This window comes from Neurospora tetraspora (assembly GCF_033439725.1).
Source record: "Neurospora tetraspora strain CBS 560.94 chromosome Unknown B0H65scaffold_6, whole genome shotgun sequence".
NCBI lineage: Eukaryota > Fungi > Ascomycota > Sordariomycetes > Sordariales > Sordariaceae > Neurospora > Neurospora tetraspora.
The window spans coordinates 3,375,604-3,391,022 of record NW_026944388.1 but is presented as its reverse complement, the minus strand read 5'-3'; the positions used below and the strand labels follow the sequence as shown (position 1 = coordinate 3,391,022).

Below are 15,419 nucleotides of genomic sequence, written 5' to 3'. Positions count from 1 at the left end.
TGCTCTTTGAACGGATCTGCATGGGTACGCATGTATCGCAGTACATACCTCTACCCAATGGATTGGGATCCGCTGTCGAGTTGAAGATCACTCCACGTCTCTGCGACGACAAGGAGGCTCTGTTTCCAAAAAAAAGGACTTCCTCTCACCAGTCAACTTCAGCGATACGAAACGATTTTCTGTTGTAACTTGGAGGCGTGCTGCGCCTCGCTTCTTTACCGCAGTCAGTCAACCCGCTTATCTGTGAATGGTCGAGTGGTTACGATCCGCAATCTTCGCCCTTTTGGACTTGCCAATTCACAGAGCGCGCGGCTCATACAAAAGCCCCGGACCAAGACCGAAACGGGGTGAGAGTGCGCCTCGTAAAGGAGAACGGAGTTCCCAATCTGGAGATATGTGTACGTACCACCAACTTTGTGTTTGTAATTCAGGGGTAACTAGGCAGGAGAGGAATCGCAGATTCTGATTGGCTCTCGTCGACCTGGGAAAAGGGTTTCCCCAGCGACGGCACTGAGGGGTCCCGTGTCTTGCCCGATCAAAACGCAGACGAGTATAAAACTCTCAAACACCCCCGAAACATCAGGGAAACCGCTCTTTGTTTCTCTCGCTCAGCTGCTCTTCATTGAGGAATTTGGGAGAACCATTGCCAACGTATCGGGCCATACCAGAGGTTGTGAACCTGTGAGCACCTTACTGGGCAACTGCGTCAGCTCAGCAAAGGAAACGTAAGCTTGTGGAGAAAGAGGCTGCTTGCTCTCGCTTGGGGGATTTCGAGATGAACGAATAAAACACCCACGCAAGTCTTGACCATGTTAATGCTCTCTCTGGTTAAGATGGGTTACCTGATTGCGTGGCCATTGTGTTGCTTACGGACAGGACCAAGGCGACCAAACAACAAACTAGCGAAGTTGAGAGTGATGCTCAAATTTGATATGCTAGCCAGAACTCAGTAACAAAAACTCGGCCATCGGAGGATGCGGCCAGCTAATTGACTATCGGTCGACAACGCGATCGTTATAGAAAAACTGGAAACATTGCAGAGCTAAAACAGGACTTTGATAGAGCATGAAGCCTGATATGCTCCTGTGTTCGTTGCTATGTCCGTCGAATTACAATGCCTATGTCCTAAAAGTGTTCCAAGCGAGAACGAAAGGTGCGAAGACGGCGTCTTACATCAATCATTCCGGGTCGCCGGCGGGCTCATCTACGTGCTTCTTGGCAGCTTCAATCTCCTTCCACTTTTCCTGGCCCTCTTGTGTAGTGGCGTCAATGATTTCCTCCTCGAGACTCAAGACACCGGCCTAAAGACCTCACGTTAGCAATTCTGTTCTCACAACAAACCAACATACAAGGAAACGGCTGTGAACTTACATCTCCAAATTTGCCCACCAACTCCTCAGCCTCCTCAACCTTCATCTGGCCCAGGACCTTGTTCACCTCATCCAACTTGCCCGTCTCCAGAGCCTTCTTCATCTCGGGACTAAAGCTCTCGAAAATAGCTCTAGCTTGCTGTACCTCTGGGTCCTCACTGTCAGCTGGAGGGATGTTGATGTTAATCACCGTACCAGGCTCTACCGCATGTAGTTGGATCTGTTCTACGCCCTCTTGGCCGCCACCTTTGGCCTCTTCCTTTGCCCTCTGCAGGTTGATCTCTCTAGCTCTGGTCTTGATCTTGTAGTATGTGTCCTGCACATCCTTGAAGAAGACCTCCTGGGCCTGGTGGCCTTGTGTCGTGATGCGCTTGAAGAATAGAGCGACGCCGTCGCGTCCCAAAGCCCTGCAATACTGCAGCAGGAGTGCTTGGTGGACGCAATTGCGAGCATAGTCGTCACGGTTCTGAAGCTGTGCGTCGAAGGCGAGGACGAGCAAGCCATCGGTTTCCTTTTCGGTAAGGATTTCTGGGTGCTTCGTAAGGAAGGCGAGGGACTCGCGGTAGTCGCCGGCCTTGATGGAAGCAAATTGTTTGGCGGCAGGAGAAGCCTCGATTTCAGCGTCATCGTCATCATCGTCCGTGGCCTTGCTGGGTGCGGGTAGGCTGTCGGTGGCGCTGTAGTTCGGGTTTAGAAGTTCGACTTTGGACGCATCCTTCTTGTCTCCTGAGGTAGAGGGCTTCGACTTGTTGATGTGCGTGCTATCAAAGCCCGTGTAAATAGATTCGCTCGTAATCTTGCTCTTTTCGATCTTCTCCAGCTCGTCAAGCTTCTTGAGCAACTCGCCCTGTAGGTTTGTAACTTTCTTGAGGTGCTCCTCCACTTCCGCCATGGTAGCCTCGTATCTCTTGTCTTGCTCGACCTTCTTTTCCTCCAATGTCTTGTTCACATCATCGAGAAGCGTTGCCATCATCTTGGTGTACGTAGGCAGGGGTTGTTCTGCGTTGTGAACGCCAGCAGGCCTCGGCGGGGGCTGGTCGTCCTTGGGATCTAGACCAGCGGCCGACTCCATGACAGCCTGGAAGGCCACCTCGCCCGGGTTGCGCGAGCTAACCTCCGAGGCATGAGCCTTGAGAGAGGCAAGAAGGGAGGAGATCCGCTTGATCAGGGTATCATTAATGATTCTTTCGTACTTGAGGGTCTCGATCTGGAGCTTGCGTTGCTGGCGCTCCGCATGAATCTGGTTCTGCTTGGCGCGGATGAAGGACCGCTTGTCGACATTGGGATGGACCTCAATATCAGAGTCATCGCTGAGCTCCAGCGCATCCTGAATCGGTATGTCAGTGCATCTGTCCACGAGTAGCACCCGTGGTGGCCGAAAAGGGGTAACCTACCCACTTGCTGTAGTCGACCGGCATCCTGACGCTTTGCGGCGAGCAGTAACTCTGATTATCGATTTAGATGTTCGGTTTTGGGAAGCGTTTTGAAATACTATACTGGCGTGCAAATCGCGAAACTGTAGCAGTGTCGAAGAAATGCGCAAATACGGGTAATGATTTTGTTCCAAGCAAGTCACCATGTATGGAGCAGAGAACGGAAGGGAGGTCAGCTTGTGTTATGGCGGGGTAGCTCCTGACGATATTCTGGAGGAGTGGGGCTCATGTAGAAAGACGTAGAAGGCTCCATCGCGCACCGGCATTGATTGTGAACGCCATGGTGCATGCCGTCACAGTGTTTGTGATGCCTGGTTGAACAGCAGGAACAGCTATCAGCAGTCGCCTGTAAATGTAACAAATACATTTTATTCATTATTGAAGCTTCAATTTGCACAATCTGCCTTACTCTCCTCTTTTTAGCCGTCTACATGGACCAGCTTCAAGTTTGGCCTGTTGGTCTTGATATTCCCATGCACAACCCTAACCCGCTTCTACAACCTCTTCTTGTACATATGAGAGTTCCTTTCTTCCCTCTACAAGCTACTGAGATGTCATCCGAGGATTATTTTTTAAAACCTTCCCATATCAGTGTTATCTAATTTCAGTCATCGCGGGACGGTCATCCTTGATCAAAAAAGAAAAAAGAAAAGACCTTGACAGAAGCCGTAATATCTGGATGCCTTGTGATTAGCTGAAAGCACCTGAACAAGGTGTCATTTGGTTTGTTGTTGTCAAGGTATTGGAGTGCAACTCCAGATAAAAGGCATATAGGTAGAGAACGTGCTGGACGTCGGGTATGATATCAAAAATGTGTGTGATGATATAGAAGGGGGAATGCGAGATGCGGTATAGTCGTCCACGGCACGGCGGAAGAGAACAGCTTTGTTAAGTTTGTCTGGGCAAAAAGTCAGAAAATATAGCAAGTCTGAAGGGGGCTGGAGGAGCAGTTAAGGGGATAGGTACTTGGTACTGCGATGGAAGAGAGGGACGAGAACGCAACACCAATCTTGAAGCGCAACTCAGAAGAACCGTGGGAGCGTGGGTTCCTCTCGACAGGCAGAATGAGGCAGTGGCGTGGCCGGCAGGAGTTTCGAAACGGTTGGACGGTCCAGGCTGGGTGTAGAGGAGTGGCTGCTGGGTTGCAACAATGCACTTGTCGACAAACTAGACCAGTCGGACAGCGACAGATCTATTTCTGCACAGCTTTGCGGTGGAATGGACTGGATTGACAAAGGAGGCAGTTATTGTTTAGAGGGGAAAAGTGAAGACGAAATGGTCGTGTCCGAATCGTCAGAGCGATTTGGGCGGTTCTGGACAGAGGAGAGGAGAGGAGGTAATAATTTCAGAAAACCGGATGGCGAAATTTTCCCCAATAAATAGGGCACTGGAGCCCTCGGTACATGCACATGATAAATGCATCAATGCACGCTTACTTGATCCAGAAATGCGTGTGTGTTTCTATTCACAGCTTCCAAGTTGGTGTTTTCAGAATCGTGTTCCATTTGTTTGTCTCCAGCCCCACATTGGCCACAATGGGTAGCCAATGAGGTTGAGCTACCTACTACATATTGCTGCTTACACATACCATGGATAGAGGTATCACTTCCCCAAAATCAGACGGCAATCCAACAAAGAAAAATTGTATGAACAGGGGCATTCTGAGGAGCTCCCGTGCGTGCCAACAATGGTCCATGGAAACCTTTTTTGTGAGCTCGAGTTCAAGCTGCAACAATGCGCGAGTGGGAGAGAATTGGAGGTCCGGCGAGACGACGGGAGCCCAGCGTCGGTCGGTCCCTGTGTATAAGGTACCTATTTTATAGGGCCCTAGAGCTAGGCTATAGTGCTAGGCAGTGAAATTTACCGCCCCAAATGCGTTTCGACGCGTTGCGAGTGGGAGCAGCCGAGCGCAACCAGTTGCACCTTCCTTGTTTACTTGCCTTTGCTACAGCGTTTCGCATCACGCAGGACCTGGGAGCACTCCACGGCAGCTGCACTCCTTGGCCCTTGACTTATTTTCCATCACACTCCAGTCCAGGCCCCCGTCCTTCTGTCAGGCAACCACAAGAGAAATCGCTGACTGGATGCGAGGGATTGAGTGGCTGGACTTGGAACCGAAAAACCTCTTCCTGGCCAAAAGAAGATAAATCGATCGACTAATCGCGACGGCGGCCAAAAATGGTAATCTTGAACTTCACGCTCAGCGAGGAAGGCGTGTCTGTTTTCCACGACGCCCTCGCCTGCATGTACAAGTTCAGTGATGATGTTTGCTTGGAAGCAAGAAAGGACAAGGTAGGTTCGTAAAGGGTTCACCAAGATATCTTCTCTTCTCGAGATGTTACAGCTGTTAACTTATTTGTCTCTTAGCTTACCTTGACCACTCTCAACATTTCAAAGTCAGCATACGTTTGCTTCACCTTTGCCGCCAACAGGTTCTTCTCTCGTTACCATTTCGAGGGAAATGCCCAGTATCGTGACAGATTCTTCTGCCAGCTCTATATCCGAGTGAGTGGTCGCTCCTAGACCTCTGTGCCTGGGTATTTACTAACGATTTCTATCAGTCCCTCTTGTCCATCTTTCGGTCTCGCCAAGGTGGTGATTCTGCACGGGATAAAGATGCTTCCATAGAGCGCTGTGATGTTGCCATTGACGATGGCCCTGGCAAGAAGAGCCGGTTGATTGCAAGAGTCTCTTGCAGGAACGGTATGTAACGCTCCGATCATGGTCATCATACCCACAAAGCTCATAATGTTACAGGAATCACCGCGTCTCATTCTCTACCGTTCGAGTCAAAGCCACCAACTCATGCCAAGTTTGATAAGGACGAGGCTGGGAATCGCTGGTCGATCTCATCCAACACACTGCGACAACTCATGGATCATTTCGGTCCGGGTATTGAATTGCTTGATATCAATACGGATGACGATGATCATGTTGTGAACTTCACCTGCTTCACGGACAAGGTGCAGAAGCGTGGCCCTCATAGCAATGAAGGTTCGTGAGATATCTCTTCAAGCCAAGTTGGACGATGCTGACAATGGCGTGAAAAGCTGTCCTCAAGAAGCCGCTTCACACCAACATTTCTGTGGAAATGGCCGAGTTTGACGAGGTTGATGTTCAAGACAAACTTCACATCATCATTAGTGTCAAGGATTTCCGTGCCATTCTCCAACACGCTCAAATAACTAGCGGAGAGCTCGCAACCTACTACTCGGAACCCGGACGCCCGATGAAGTTATCTTATAGTGCAGACGGTATCCTGTGTGAGTTCATCCTCATGACGGTTGGAGAACAGGATGCCATCACCCAGAAGCACAAAAATACCAGGGCAAGGGCTTCAAAGACCCCAAAATCGGGTCCGGGTCCGAGTCCTGCGTCTAAGCCTGACGGCTCTGTTGCAAGCAATCAGGCCAAAGAAGTTCCAAAGCCAGCGCAGAATCCTCCTCAACAAAAGACACCTCCACGACCACGACAGACACAATTTGAAATTCGACCACCACCCGTACCGCCTCGACCCCCGGTGACCGCCAGGTCTGATCGATCCGATTCGCCGTTATTCGTTGAGCAAGGCGACGAGGACCAGCAATGGGAGCCCGTGGATCATGAGGATGAAGATGAGGTGGACAACGCTCGAGTCGAGTGGAATGCAACGGGCGAACCGGTACTTTTACGTCATTTCCCTCTAGTCTTCAGAAAAAAGATCGCTAACATCCAATCCAGAACCCGTCGTCCTTGCGAATTAGTAGTTTACTGGCAAGACCGGCTGTGCCCGGCAATGAACCAGACAGACTTGCTGGGGGACTCGAGCCAACCCAGCAGCTCTCCGAGGCATGTAATATGTGGTCCCCTATGCTTGTTCTTTTACTAACTGGCGACCAGGTTCGGCGCTTTGGTTTGTTTTCCTCTTGACCAAGTAAACCAAGCAGCGCTTAGGGGGGTAGTTTTGTTCATGTACTGTCACGTACGACTTATCAGTCCTCCTCGGCATCTCCTTTGACTGTTCCTAGGGCTCTAAGTTGACGGCATCTGTATTGCCACCCAACTGGTGGCGCATCCGGCTCCGATGGTGGTTATTTTAGCGCCCGGAGGGATGAACTTGGACGACGCAATAACGTTCTGCTGACCCTTTGTGACATCCGAACTACTGAGCGGTCCGCAGTTGCCGTGTTCACCCCATCCCCAGGCTGTAACATCACCCTCCTCGCTCAAGGCCAGTGCGTGTTCGCTCCCCACCGCAATATGTTTGGTTTGAGGTAGATTCGCGGGAGCGAGTTGACCATGGTCATTACGGCCCCAGCTCAACAAGCTTCCATCTGCCTTCAAGATGAACAGATTGCCCCAACTAGCACCAACCTCTCGCCATTCGACAACCTGGTCCGGGGCTTCAGCCCTGATTCCCCATTTGTTTGAACCAAGGACCATGATGTTACCGCTTTCCTGGCTTCCAAGCAAACATGTGAACTCCTTTCCACACACCGCTTTCACAACCTTAAAGCTCAAACCCTCGATTTTCCGGGGTGAGTGAACGATATCCTCCGGCGCTCCGATCTGACCCTTCCGGCCATTACCCCATCCCCAAACGTCACCATTGCTCAAGACTGCAACGACATGGCCCATACAAGCGGCGAGATCGACAATTTCGGTGTCCGGAGGAGGAAAATCTGGGATAAGAGACGGAGTAGCCGTACGGAAGATGAAGTTGCCCAGGCCCAACTCGCCTTTCAGGCCGGTGCCACAAGAGTAGACTCTGGTGTTGCGACCTTGGGCATCCAGGCGGGTGAGGATGCTCGCTTCCCAGGTAGCTGCAACGAGACCTACCCTGAACGGGTCTTGGGGTGATGACACAGATGAAAGATCGCCGGGGTAAAATCGAGGAGGCTGCGATATTTGCGTTTGGGTGAACTTGCCGCAGGCACCTGTGTTTGGGTCTCCGCTCCAGTAGATGTCGCCGGTCGTAGTCAAGATTATTGTATGGTTACCTCCTGCGGCAATCTTAGTGATGGAGGCGGTAGCCGGAAGGTCTGCATCAAAATGGGCATCCTTTGGAACGGAAACGTCTTCTTTGTGGCCGATGCCTAGCTGGCCGGAACCGTTAGACCCAAGAGCGAAGAGTAGCAGCATTCTGATATGAGTTATCGAGTAGTAGACTGAGCGAGGTGGGATGATGGTAATTCGTTTGTTTTCCTAGAAACGTCCCGTCTTTTGATCGTGACAAGGATGACGGCATTCATTGCAGCCTCCGCGCGCAGCCGGTGCCGGGCCGGGACATCGGTGGAGTCCTGGTTCGGTCCGCTAAGATCGGAGGGGTGGTTCCATTTGCGGTGTCGGGTCAAGGTGGCCCGAGCTTTCAAGTGCAAATCAAAGTGGGGACAGGCCCCAAGATTTTCCAGTCACTTTAAAAGCCCACCATGCGGCTCCCCGAATTGAAAATTTCTTCCTTCCGAATCACAAAGCCAGCAACAGCAACGCAACCTCACCCATTGCTTCTCGCGCGATCATCGAGCGAGTGCTTCATTGGTGCCGAGGATCTTGTGTTGACGATGTGATAGCTGCCGCAAGCTACCGGTTTTGCTGGAAAGAGAAACAACACACGCATCAACATGGCATCGACATCGGAACCCCCCAAGATGGCTGGCTTCACTGTCGGCCTGATTGGTGTGGGCGATATGGGCAAGATGTATGCCCGGAGACTTAGCAGCGCAGGTTGGAGGTAATAATTCTTCCTCGCTCGTCTCATACATCGTCAATCACGCCCAGGCTCTTCGCGGAGCCACTCCACCGCGACTAACCTTCAGCAAACATCACACAGACTTTCAAATGGTATGTTGCAACATTTCTTCTCATTCCCCATCACCCTCTAATATGATGACTTGAGTGCATTTGGCTAGAGTATCGCGCCTGTCACGGCTGGTCAACCGTTCCGGTCCCAGTTTGTGTAGGGAGCTTTCCATGATGAAAAATCTCAGCTACCTTACAATTTTCGTCTGAAACACAAACATCTTCACCCATATTTTATCTATCAGCATTTGTAAGGGACTCGCGCTGACCAGATATCAACAGATCCTTCGTGTTGTAGCATGATCAGGAGTTGGTTGGCTAACGATCCCTTCCAGGATCATGGCCTGCGATAGGGAAGAGAAATATGATGAGCTGGTGAAAGATTTCGAGGGGAATGTACGGTCGCACACATTTACCCCGATCTCTACAGCAGAATCAGTGCTGAGTCTTCATATCTTGCTTTCTAGAACAATATACACATTCTCCGCAACGGTCATCTCGTGTCTCGCGCCAGCGATTATATCATTTATAGTGTTGAGGCGGCGGTCATTGATCGTGTCGTCGCCCAGTACGGTCCATGTGTGTTGCCATGACTTCTCTCTCCGTCGCGTAGACTTGACTTTAACCGTGTGCTTCGTTTCTAGCGACCAAGCTCGGCGCCATTGTTGGCGGCCAGACGTCCTGTAAAGATCCCGAGATCAAGGCCTTCGAGAAGTACCTGCCCGCCGACGTTGACATCGTATCCTGCCATTCCCTCCACGGCCCCAATGTCGATCCCAAGGGCCAACCGCTGGTGCTCATCAAGCATCGCGCCTCCGATGAATCTTTCTCCAAGGTCGAGCATATACTCTCCTGCCTCAACTCCAAGGTTGTCTACCTGAGTGCCGAGGAACATGACCGCATCACGGCCGATACCCAAGCCGTCACCCACGCTGCTTTCCTCAGCATGGGCAAGGCCTGGCACGCAACCAAGCAATTCCCCTGGGAGGGAACCCGTTATGTCGGCGGCATCGAAAACGTCAAGATCAACCTCATGCTCCGCATCTACGCCCAAAAGTGGCACGTCTACGCCGGCCTCGCCATCCTCAACCCCGAAGCCCACAAGCAGATCGCCCAGTTCGCCAAGTCCACCACCGAGCTGTTCTACCTCATGCTGGAGGGCCGCGCCGACGAGCTCCGCGCCCGCGTTTACGCCGCCAAGGAAAAGGTCTTCGGCGCCGAGGGAAGCCCCAAGTGGGAGAGCAAGCCTCTCCTCCGCGACGACGTGCTCGACCAGTTCAGCCTCCGCCAGCCCGAGAACGGCGGCCCTTCGGCCCCGTCCCTGCCCAACAACCATCTCTCGCTGCTTGCCATGGTCGACTGCTGGAGCGCTCTGGGCATCGTCCCCTACGACCACATGATCTGCTCGACTCCCCTGTTCCGGCTCTGGCTGGGCGTCACCGAGCACTTGTTCAGGACCCCGGGCTTGCTGGATGAGTGTCTGAAGGTCGGCATCGAGGATCGCACCTTCAGAAGGGACGATTTGCAGTTTACCATTGCGGCGGCGGGTTGGGCCGAGTGTGTGGGTCTGAGGCAGTTCGAGACGTGGAGGGAGCGGTTTGCGGTTACCCAGGCTTTCTTCGAGCCGAGGTTCAAAGGAGCGGTGGAGGTGGGTAACGCGATGATTAAGGCCGTTTTGGCGAGTGATGAGAAGGATTAAAAGGATGCCACAGCGAAGAAGGGAAGGGAATGGGTATGGGAGATAGTGATATTCGCGGAAGGCTGTTGAGCGGTACGGAGGAAAAGTTCGAAGACAGGACAGACATATGTGTGATAGGACACGGCTACCCGGCGTAGACTTCCTAGGAGCGGCTGTGGTATTGATTAATAGGAACTTCCTGAGTGAAAGTCTTGACGGGTGCTTCTTGTTGTTATGATGATGATGTGCGGTTCTAAGGTGTACTGTGATGCTATACGAGGCGTTGTGAGAGATGATGCTGTCCGTAACATCACAGAGGCCTACGAAGATATTTCATACACTTTCTGCCTACGATAATCCTTTCAACTCCTTAGGCCGCGTTAACCATAACGTCACTTCTTCACTATTGAATTTTTATGCTGTAGTTTGGCACACCAAGTTCGAAAATGGCATTGCCGTGGCTTCGATGTCCAGACCGGGAGCTCTTGTAGGTGGTGCCTGTGCAGTAGAACCTTGATGGCTGATTAGAAGCTTATCAGCTTCACCAACCCCCGTATCGCTCGCTGGACCCCCCAGAGCCCCGCCGTAATTCGACCCCACATGAGGTCGAATGCCACTGCCCGCCTGCCGCAATCAAGCTCCCACCTCAACGTGCTTCCGGCTTGTTGCCTGTTACACACAGCACCATCCAATGCGACGGACACTGCTACTTTCCTTCGATTGTATCTGATACAGCTATCCGATCCTCTCACAACATCTATCACGACCAATTCTCTAAAAAGGATTACGATATTGCATCCAAACTTTCGCGTATACCCCAAGCCACCTTATACTAGCTCGGCGAGAGCACCCGTTTGACCAAGATGGGTAAGTTTTGCGTGAGCGCAAAGTGACGAACCTCATTGTGCCAATAACTAGCTCTCCACCGTAGCTAACCTCTTCATGCCCATCACAGAGCTGCCACCGAACCCCGGCCTTGTGGACGTCCAACGCGATGCCCTTTACGCCTACGACGCAGATGCTCACAAAGCCGTTGTAAACTCGCGACCATGGACTACCGATTACAAATACTTCAAAACCGTCCGCATCTCCTCCGTTGCCATGATCAAGATGGTCATGCACGCCCGCTCCGGCGGCAATCTTGAGGTCATGGGCATGATGCAGGGCTACATTGAGGGCAGCACCATGGTGATTACCGACGCCTATCGTTTACCCGTGGAGGGAACAGAAACCCGCGTCAACGCCCAGGACGAAGCGAACGAGTACATGGTCGAATACCTCCGTCTCTGCCGTGAGGAGAACCGCCTCGAGAATGTCATCGGCTGGTACCACTCACACCCCGGCTACGGCTGCTGGCTGAGTGGTATCGACGTCGGCACCCAGTCCCTGCAGCAGCAGTTCAACGAGCCGTTCGTGGCGGTGGTGATTGACCCGGACAGGACGGTGAGCCAGAACAAGGTTGAGATTGGCGCGTTTAGGACGATTCCAGAAGGAGTCAAGCCTCCCGCGGCGACAAACGCGACGACGGGTGATGGACAGAGCGTCCCTCTGAACAAGGTGGAGGACTTTGGCGCGCACAGTCATCGGTATTACGCGCTCGATGTTGAACACTTCAAGAGCACACTCGATAGCAAGCTGTTGGAGACGTTGTGGAATAAGTACTGGGTGCAAACGCTTGCCCAGAACCCGCTGCTTACCAACAGGGACTACACGAGCAGCCAATTGGTGGATTTGGGATCCCGTATTTCGAAGGCATCGAAAACGCTGGAGACGCTCTCAACGACTGGGCAAAGGGGGCCTAAGAGTGATGCGGTCGATCAGAACATTGAAAAATTGCTCGGCGAGGTGAAGCAGATTGCTGCGAAAGAGAGGTCTGGACTGATGGCTGCGGAGGTCAAAGGCAAGGTGTTTGGCTGTGGCTGCCGTGGGAAAGCGCAGGGTGCTCAGCCTGAAAACCCATGATATCCTTTCAGGTTAAAGTGAGGGCAAAGGTGAACATCGTTGCGGGAGCATCTGGGACGGAAAGGAAAAGCAATAGCGCCAACATGGGTAGCACGAAGAGATATCCACATGTTAAAGAGTCCCAGGGAGTGTTGAGGGAGGCATATGAGAGTCGCTAGGGGCAACAGGACCGAATGTACGAACTGGAGATGATAGTCAATGCATGCCCATGAACCCACGAGAGAAGAGAAGAGCATGAGAGCTTGGAACTATCCGTGAAAGACTAGATGGACAGGTAGACCCAAACGAGAAATAGTAATACACGGCGCGATAGCTACAGCCACAGGCCCATCACCATCAATACTTTACAAGCCATCATTCTTTTCCTCTTCTTCTAGAACAGATCAAACAACGCCAGTCCAAGACCGGTCGCCAACGCATCTGTTGTGCCGGAACCACTTTTCGCATCCTTCTCCTCCTTATTCTCCTTCTCCAAAGCGACCTTGTACGCAGTAATCAGCCTCTTCATCGTCTCCTTCCTACCCAGCAGCTCCATGACCGACACCAGTCCCGGTCCATGATCGCCCGCCAACAGCGCCCACCGCAAGAACTTGTACCCGCCCGCGCCCTTGATCGGCTCGCCCGTTTCCGGATCGCTGACGCTCACGGCCTTGACCGTGGCATCCACAATCGGCTTGATCTTCTCGGCCGTCCATTCTTCCACTTCGGTCTTCTTCTCCTCCGGAGATCCCTCTTCCCCCTTGGAGGAGACAATGTCGCTGAGCTGCTCGACAATGAAGCGCATGGCGACACTGGGACTGGCCTCCTCGCCATCGAGCTTGGCGTGCTGGAGGGAAGGGGTTTCGTCGAAGTTCTGAGAGACAACCGCGGGCGGGATGGTCCAGAATGCGTACCGGTTCTGCGAGAGGAAGAGCTCCAGGTCGGGCTTGATGGACTTGGCTGTGCGCAGGGCGTGGAGGATATAGTCCTGGGCGGCAGCCGGAGACTCTTGGATTTGGGGGACGGGAGAGGCGAGGGAGGGGAGGGGGATGTTATGGACGGTTGTTTCCTCAAGCGCTCCCTTAGGGGTTCCGGCACGGGCGTCCTCAACAGCTGTGATCATGTCCCTGATGGGGTTGATCAGGTAGCTCTGCAGACGCGGCAGGTTGGGCGGTTCCTGGCGGATCAGGTGCTCAAAGTGCTTCTCGTGCAGGTAGGGGAGCTTGTCGAAGGAGACGACGATGTCGCCCTTGCTGAACTTGAAGGAGAACCGATCGGTCATGTCCTGGAGCGTCATGAAATCGGGCTCGCCGCTCTTTTGGCTCCAGCCGAGCAGGACGGCGAAGTTGAGCAAAGCCTCGGGAGGGATCTGGTTGTCCTTGTACCATGACATGTCGACGCCCTGGTGGCGCTTGCTCAGCTTTTGGCGCTCCTTGTCGACGAGGAGGCCGACGTGGGCGAACTTGGGCGGTTCCCAGCCGAAGGCGTTGTACAGCTCGACGTGTTTGGGGGTTGAGATGAGCCATTCCTGGATGGTTACGGGTTAGCATATGTAGAAGGAGATTCGTAGGGTGAAGAGGAGAGAACGTACGGCACCACGGATGACATGAGTGATCTTCATGGCCCGGTCATCGACGATGTTGGCAAAGTGGTAGGTGGGGAACCCGTCACGCTTCCGGATGATGAAGTCCTCCTCGGGCTCCCTCTTGCGGTAACGGGTATAGAGGATATCCTCGATGATGATGGGCTTCTCGCTGCTTTTAAATCTCACGGCATACTTCTCCCCTCTGGAAGCTCTGTCGTCGGATTCCTCTAGCGAAACGTTGCGGCATGTGCCGGGGTATGCTGTCGACTCCCCAGACTCGTGTGCGGCCTGCTTGTGACGCTCAAGATCCTCGGGCGAGCAAAAGCATCTGTACGCCTTGCCCTCACGGATCAACTGGTTGGCGTGCTCATCATAAAGGGACAGTCGTTCGGACTGGCATATGTAACTGGTTAACTCAAGTCCTACCCGTGATATATCAGAGCTGCTGTGCGTCTTACCTGCCTATACGGTCCATATGGTCCCTGAACATTGGGGCCTTTTCACGACACAAGCAGAGTTAGTATGGGGAGGCAGGTATAAAAGACAAATGCAGATTCATGGGTTGGTCATCGCCTGCCTTCATCCCAAGAGAGACCGGCCCATCTCAAATCTTCAAATAGCCTCTGCTCAGCATCATGTACAAGGCGAGTCTACGGATACAATAGAGAGCATCAGCCTCTGCTCCCTCTACGAATTGACCAGTTGTGATCCTGGGGTACAAGGTGTTGAGTAGTAATCACCTGGTCTGTGTCTTCGATGCGGAGGATGAACTGGCCGCCGGTTGCCTTGGCAAGGAGGTAGTTGAACAGAGCGGTCCTAAGAGATCCCAGGTGCAGATATCCGGTAGGCGAGGGCGCAAAACGGGTACGGCATGGTGAGTCTGGCAGCTTCCACTTATCCTCAGCCTGTCTTTTCTTGGATCCTTTCAAGACGCCTTCTCCTTGTTGTTGCTGCGTTTGATGGGGGCAGAGGGTGGATCTTGTCGATGAGAACCACAAACGCCGCGAAGAAAGACTTGAAACACTCGCAAGAGAAGGGCAGCCTGGCCTTCTCAACAGTACCCCTATGCCCCTCATTTTGTAGACTGTCACCTCCTTTCTTGAACTGTGAAGTCAGATGCTGAGACTAACAGCATGAGAAGGTAGAGGGAGCAAGGTAGTAGGTATCTACTAGTGAGGTTTGGATCCGTCGCGAACAAGACTGAACTGAATGTCACAGCCACAGAAGCGGTTGAAGATTGATGCCAAGAAGCAGCACTAAAGTTCGTGATGTGGCGGTGCGACCCGTGGTCCAGTGGCAGAAGTGGATACTTGGGGTTGTGGAGCCCAGTTTTGAACCGAGCTGAGCTTTAAGTGGACCCTGGGGTGTCATTCTGCAGTCTTGGCATCTCATCGCACTTCAATTCTGAAGAGACTGGAAAGTCAAGGGTCCAGGTCGTTTGGAACATGGATATCGTTATCGTCAAATTATTTTGGCGATACCAGCAGGAGTCTATGACCAAGCGCTCGTGAATTGGATGTTAAGGGTCATAATAACACAACTTGAAGAAATGAACCAACCACAATACACGACAGAACGCCTGGTAGGCAGACAACAAGTGATCGTGTTTGGCAGCCTGAAGTGCATGCCCGTGC

The 15,419-nt window shown here is 52.6% G+C and overlaps 7 protein-coding genes across 7 annotated transcripts; 4 read left to right on the top strand and 3 right to left on the bottom strand.

Moving 5' to 3' along the window:
• Positions 1 to 166: 166 nt before the first annotated feature.
• B0H65DRAFT_275668 (uncharacterized protein) lies at positions 167 to 597 on the top strand. The gene has a single exon (XM_062822804.1). The coding sequence runs from the start codon at positions 248 to 250 to the stop codon at positions 464 to 466; it is 219 nt and encodes a 72-aa protein (XP_062679845.1). The 5' UTR covers positions 167 to 247; the 3' UTR covers positions 467 to 597.
• A 245-nt stretch (positions 598 to 842) lies between these two features.
• Positions 843 to 3,115, bottom strand: B0H65DRAFT_541498 (uncharacterized protein). The gene is made up of 3 exons (XM_062829174.1): positions 2,765 to 3,115; positions 1,372 to 2,697; positions 843 to 1,301 (listed from the first exon to the last, which is right to left on the bottom strand). Exons 1-3 carry the CDS (start codon positions 2,786 to 2,788, stop codon positions 1,179 to 1,181), a joined length of 1,473 nt encoding a protein of 490 aa, XP_062679844.1. The 5' UTR covers positions 2,789 to 3,115; the 3' UTR covers positions 843 to 1,178.
• Positions 3,116 to 4,981: 1,866 nt separating this feature from the next.
• Positions 4,982 to 6,712, top strand: B0H65DRAFT_431547 (Rad9-domain-containing protein; the record flags this gene model as incomplete). Its single annotated transcript, XM_062824949.1, has 6 exons — positions 4,982 to 5,095; positions 5,171 to 5,308; positions 5,365 to 5,506; positions 5,561 to 5,797; positions 5,854 to 6,464; positions 6,524 to 6,712. The coding sequence occupies 6 exons, from the start codon at positions 4,982 to 4,984 to the stop codon at positions 6,710 to 6,712; spliced, it is 1,431 nt and encodes a 476-aa protein (XP_062679843.1).
• Positions 6,713 to 6,743: 31 nt separating this feature from the next.
• On the bottom strand, positions 6,744 to 8,081 carry B0H65DRAFT_275574 (regulator of chromosome condensation 1/beta-lactamase-inhibitor protein II). Its single transcript, XM_062822803.1, has one exon. It carries the CDS (start codon positions 7,922 to 7,924, stop codon positions 6,815 to 6,817), a length of 1,110 nt encoding a protein of 369 aa, XP_062679842.1. The 5' UTR covers positions 7,925 to 8,081; the 3' UTR covers positions 6,744 to 6,814.
• Positions 8,082 to 8,220: 139 nt separating this feature from the next.
• B0H65DRAFT_473932 (uncharacterized protein) lies at positions 8,221 to 10,717 on the top strand. The gene is made up of 4 exons (XM_062827221.1): positions 8,221 to 8,513; positions 8,917 to 8,977; positions 9,049 to 9,160; positions 9,226 to 10,717. The coding sequence occupies exons 1-4, from the start codon at positions 8,404 to 8,406 to the stop codon at positions 10,278 to 10,280; spliced, it is 1,338 nt and encodes a 445-aa protein (XP_062679841.1). The 5' UTR covers positions 8,221 to 8,403; the 3' UTR covers positions 10,281 to 10,717.
• Positions 10,718 to 10,861: 144 nt separating this feature from the next.
• Positions 10,862 to 12,408, top strand: B0H65DRAFT_275499 (COP9 signalosome complex subunit 5). The gene is made up of 2 exons (XM_062822802.1): positions 10,862 to 11,126; positions 11,215 to 12,408. The coding sequence occupies exons 1-2, from the start codon at positions 11,123 to 11,125 to the stop codon at positions 12,219 to 12,221; spliced, it is 1,011 nt and encodes a 336-aa protein (XP_062679840.1). The 5' UTR covers positions 10,862 to 11,122; the 3' UTR covers positions 12,222 to 12,408.
• On the bottom strand, positions 12,408 to 15,236 carry B0H65DRAFT_275469 (uncharacterized protein). Its single transcript, XM_062822801.1, has 5 exons — positions 14,526 to 15,236; positions 14,363 to 14,435; positions 14,244 to 14,281; positions 13,792 to 14,178; positions 12,408 to 13,728 (listed from the first exon to the last, which is right to left on the bottom strand). The coding sequence occupies exons 1-5, from the start codon at positions 14,859 to 14,861 to the stop codon at positions 12,595 to 12,597; spliced, it is 1,968 nt and encodes a 655-aa protein (XP_062679839.1). The 5' UTR covers positions 14,862 to 15,236; the 3' UTR covers positions 12,408 to 12,594.
• Positions 15,237 to 15,419: the final 183 nt, after the last annotated feature.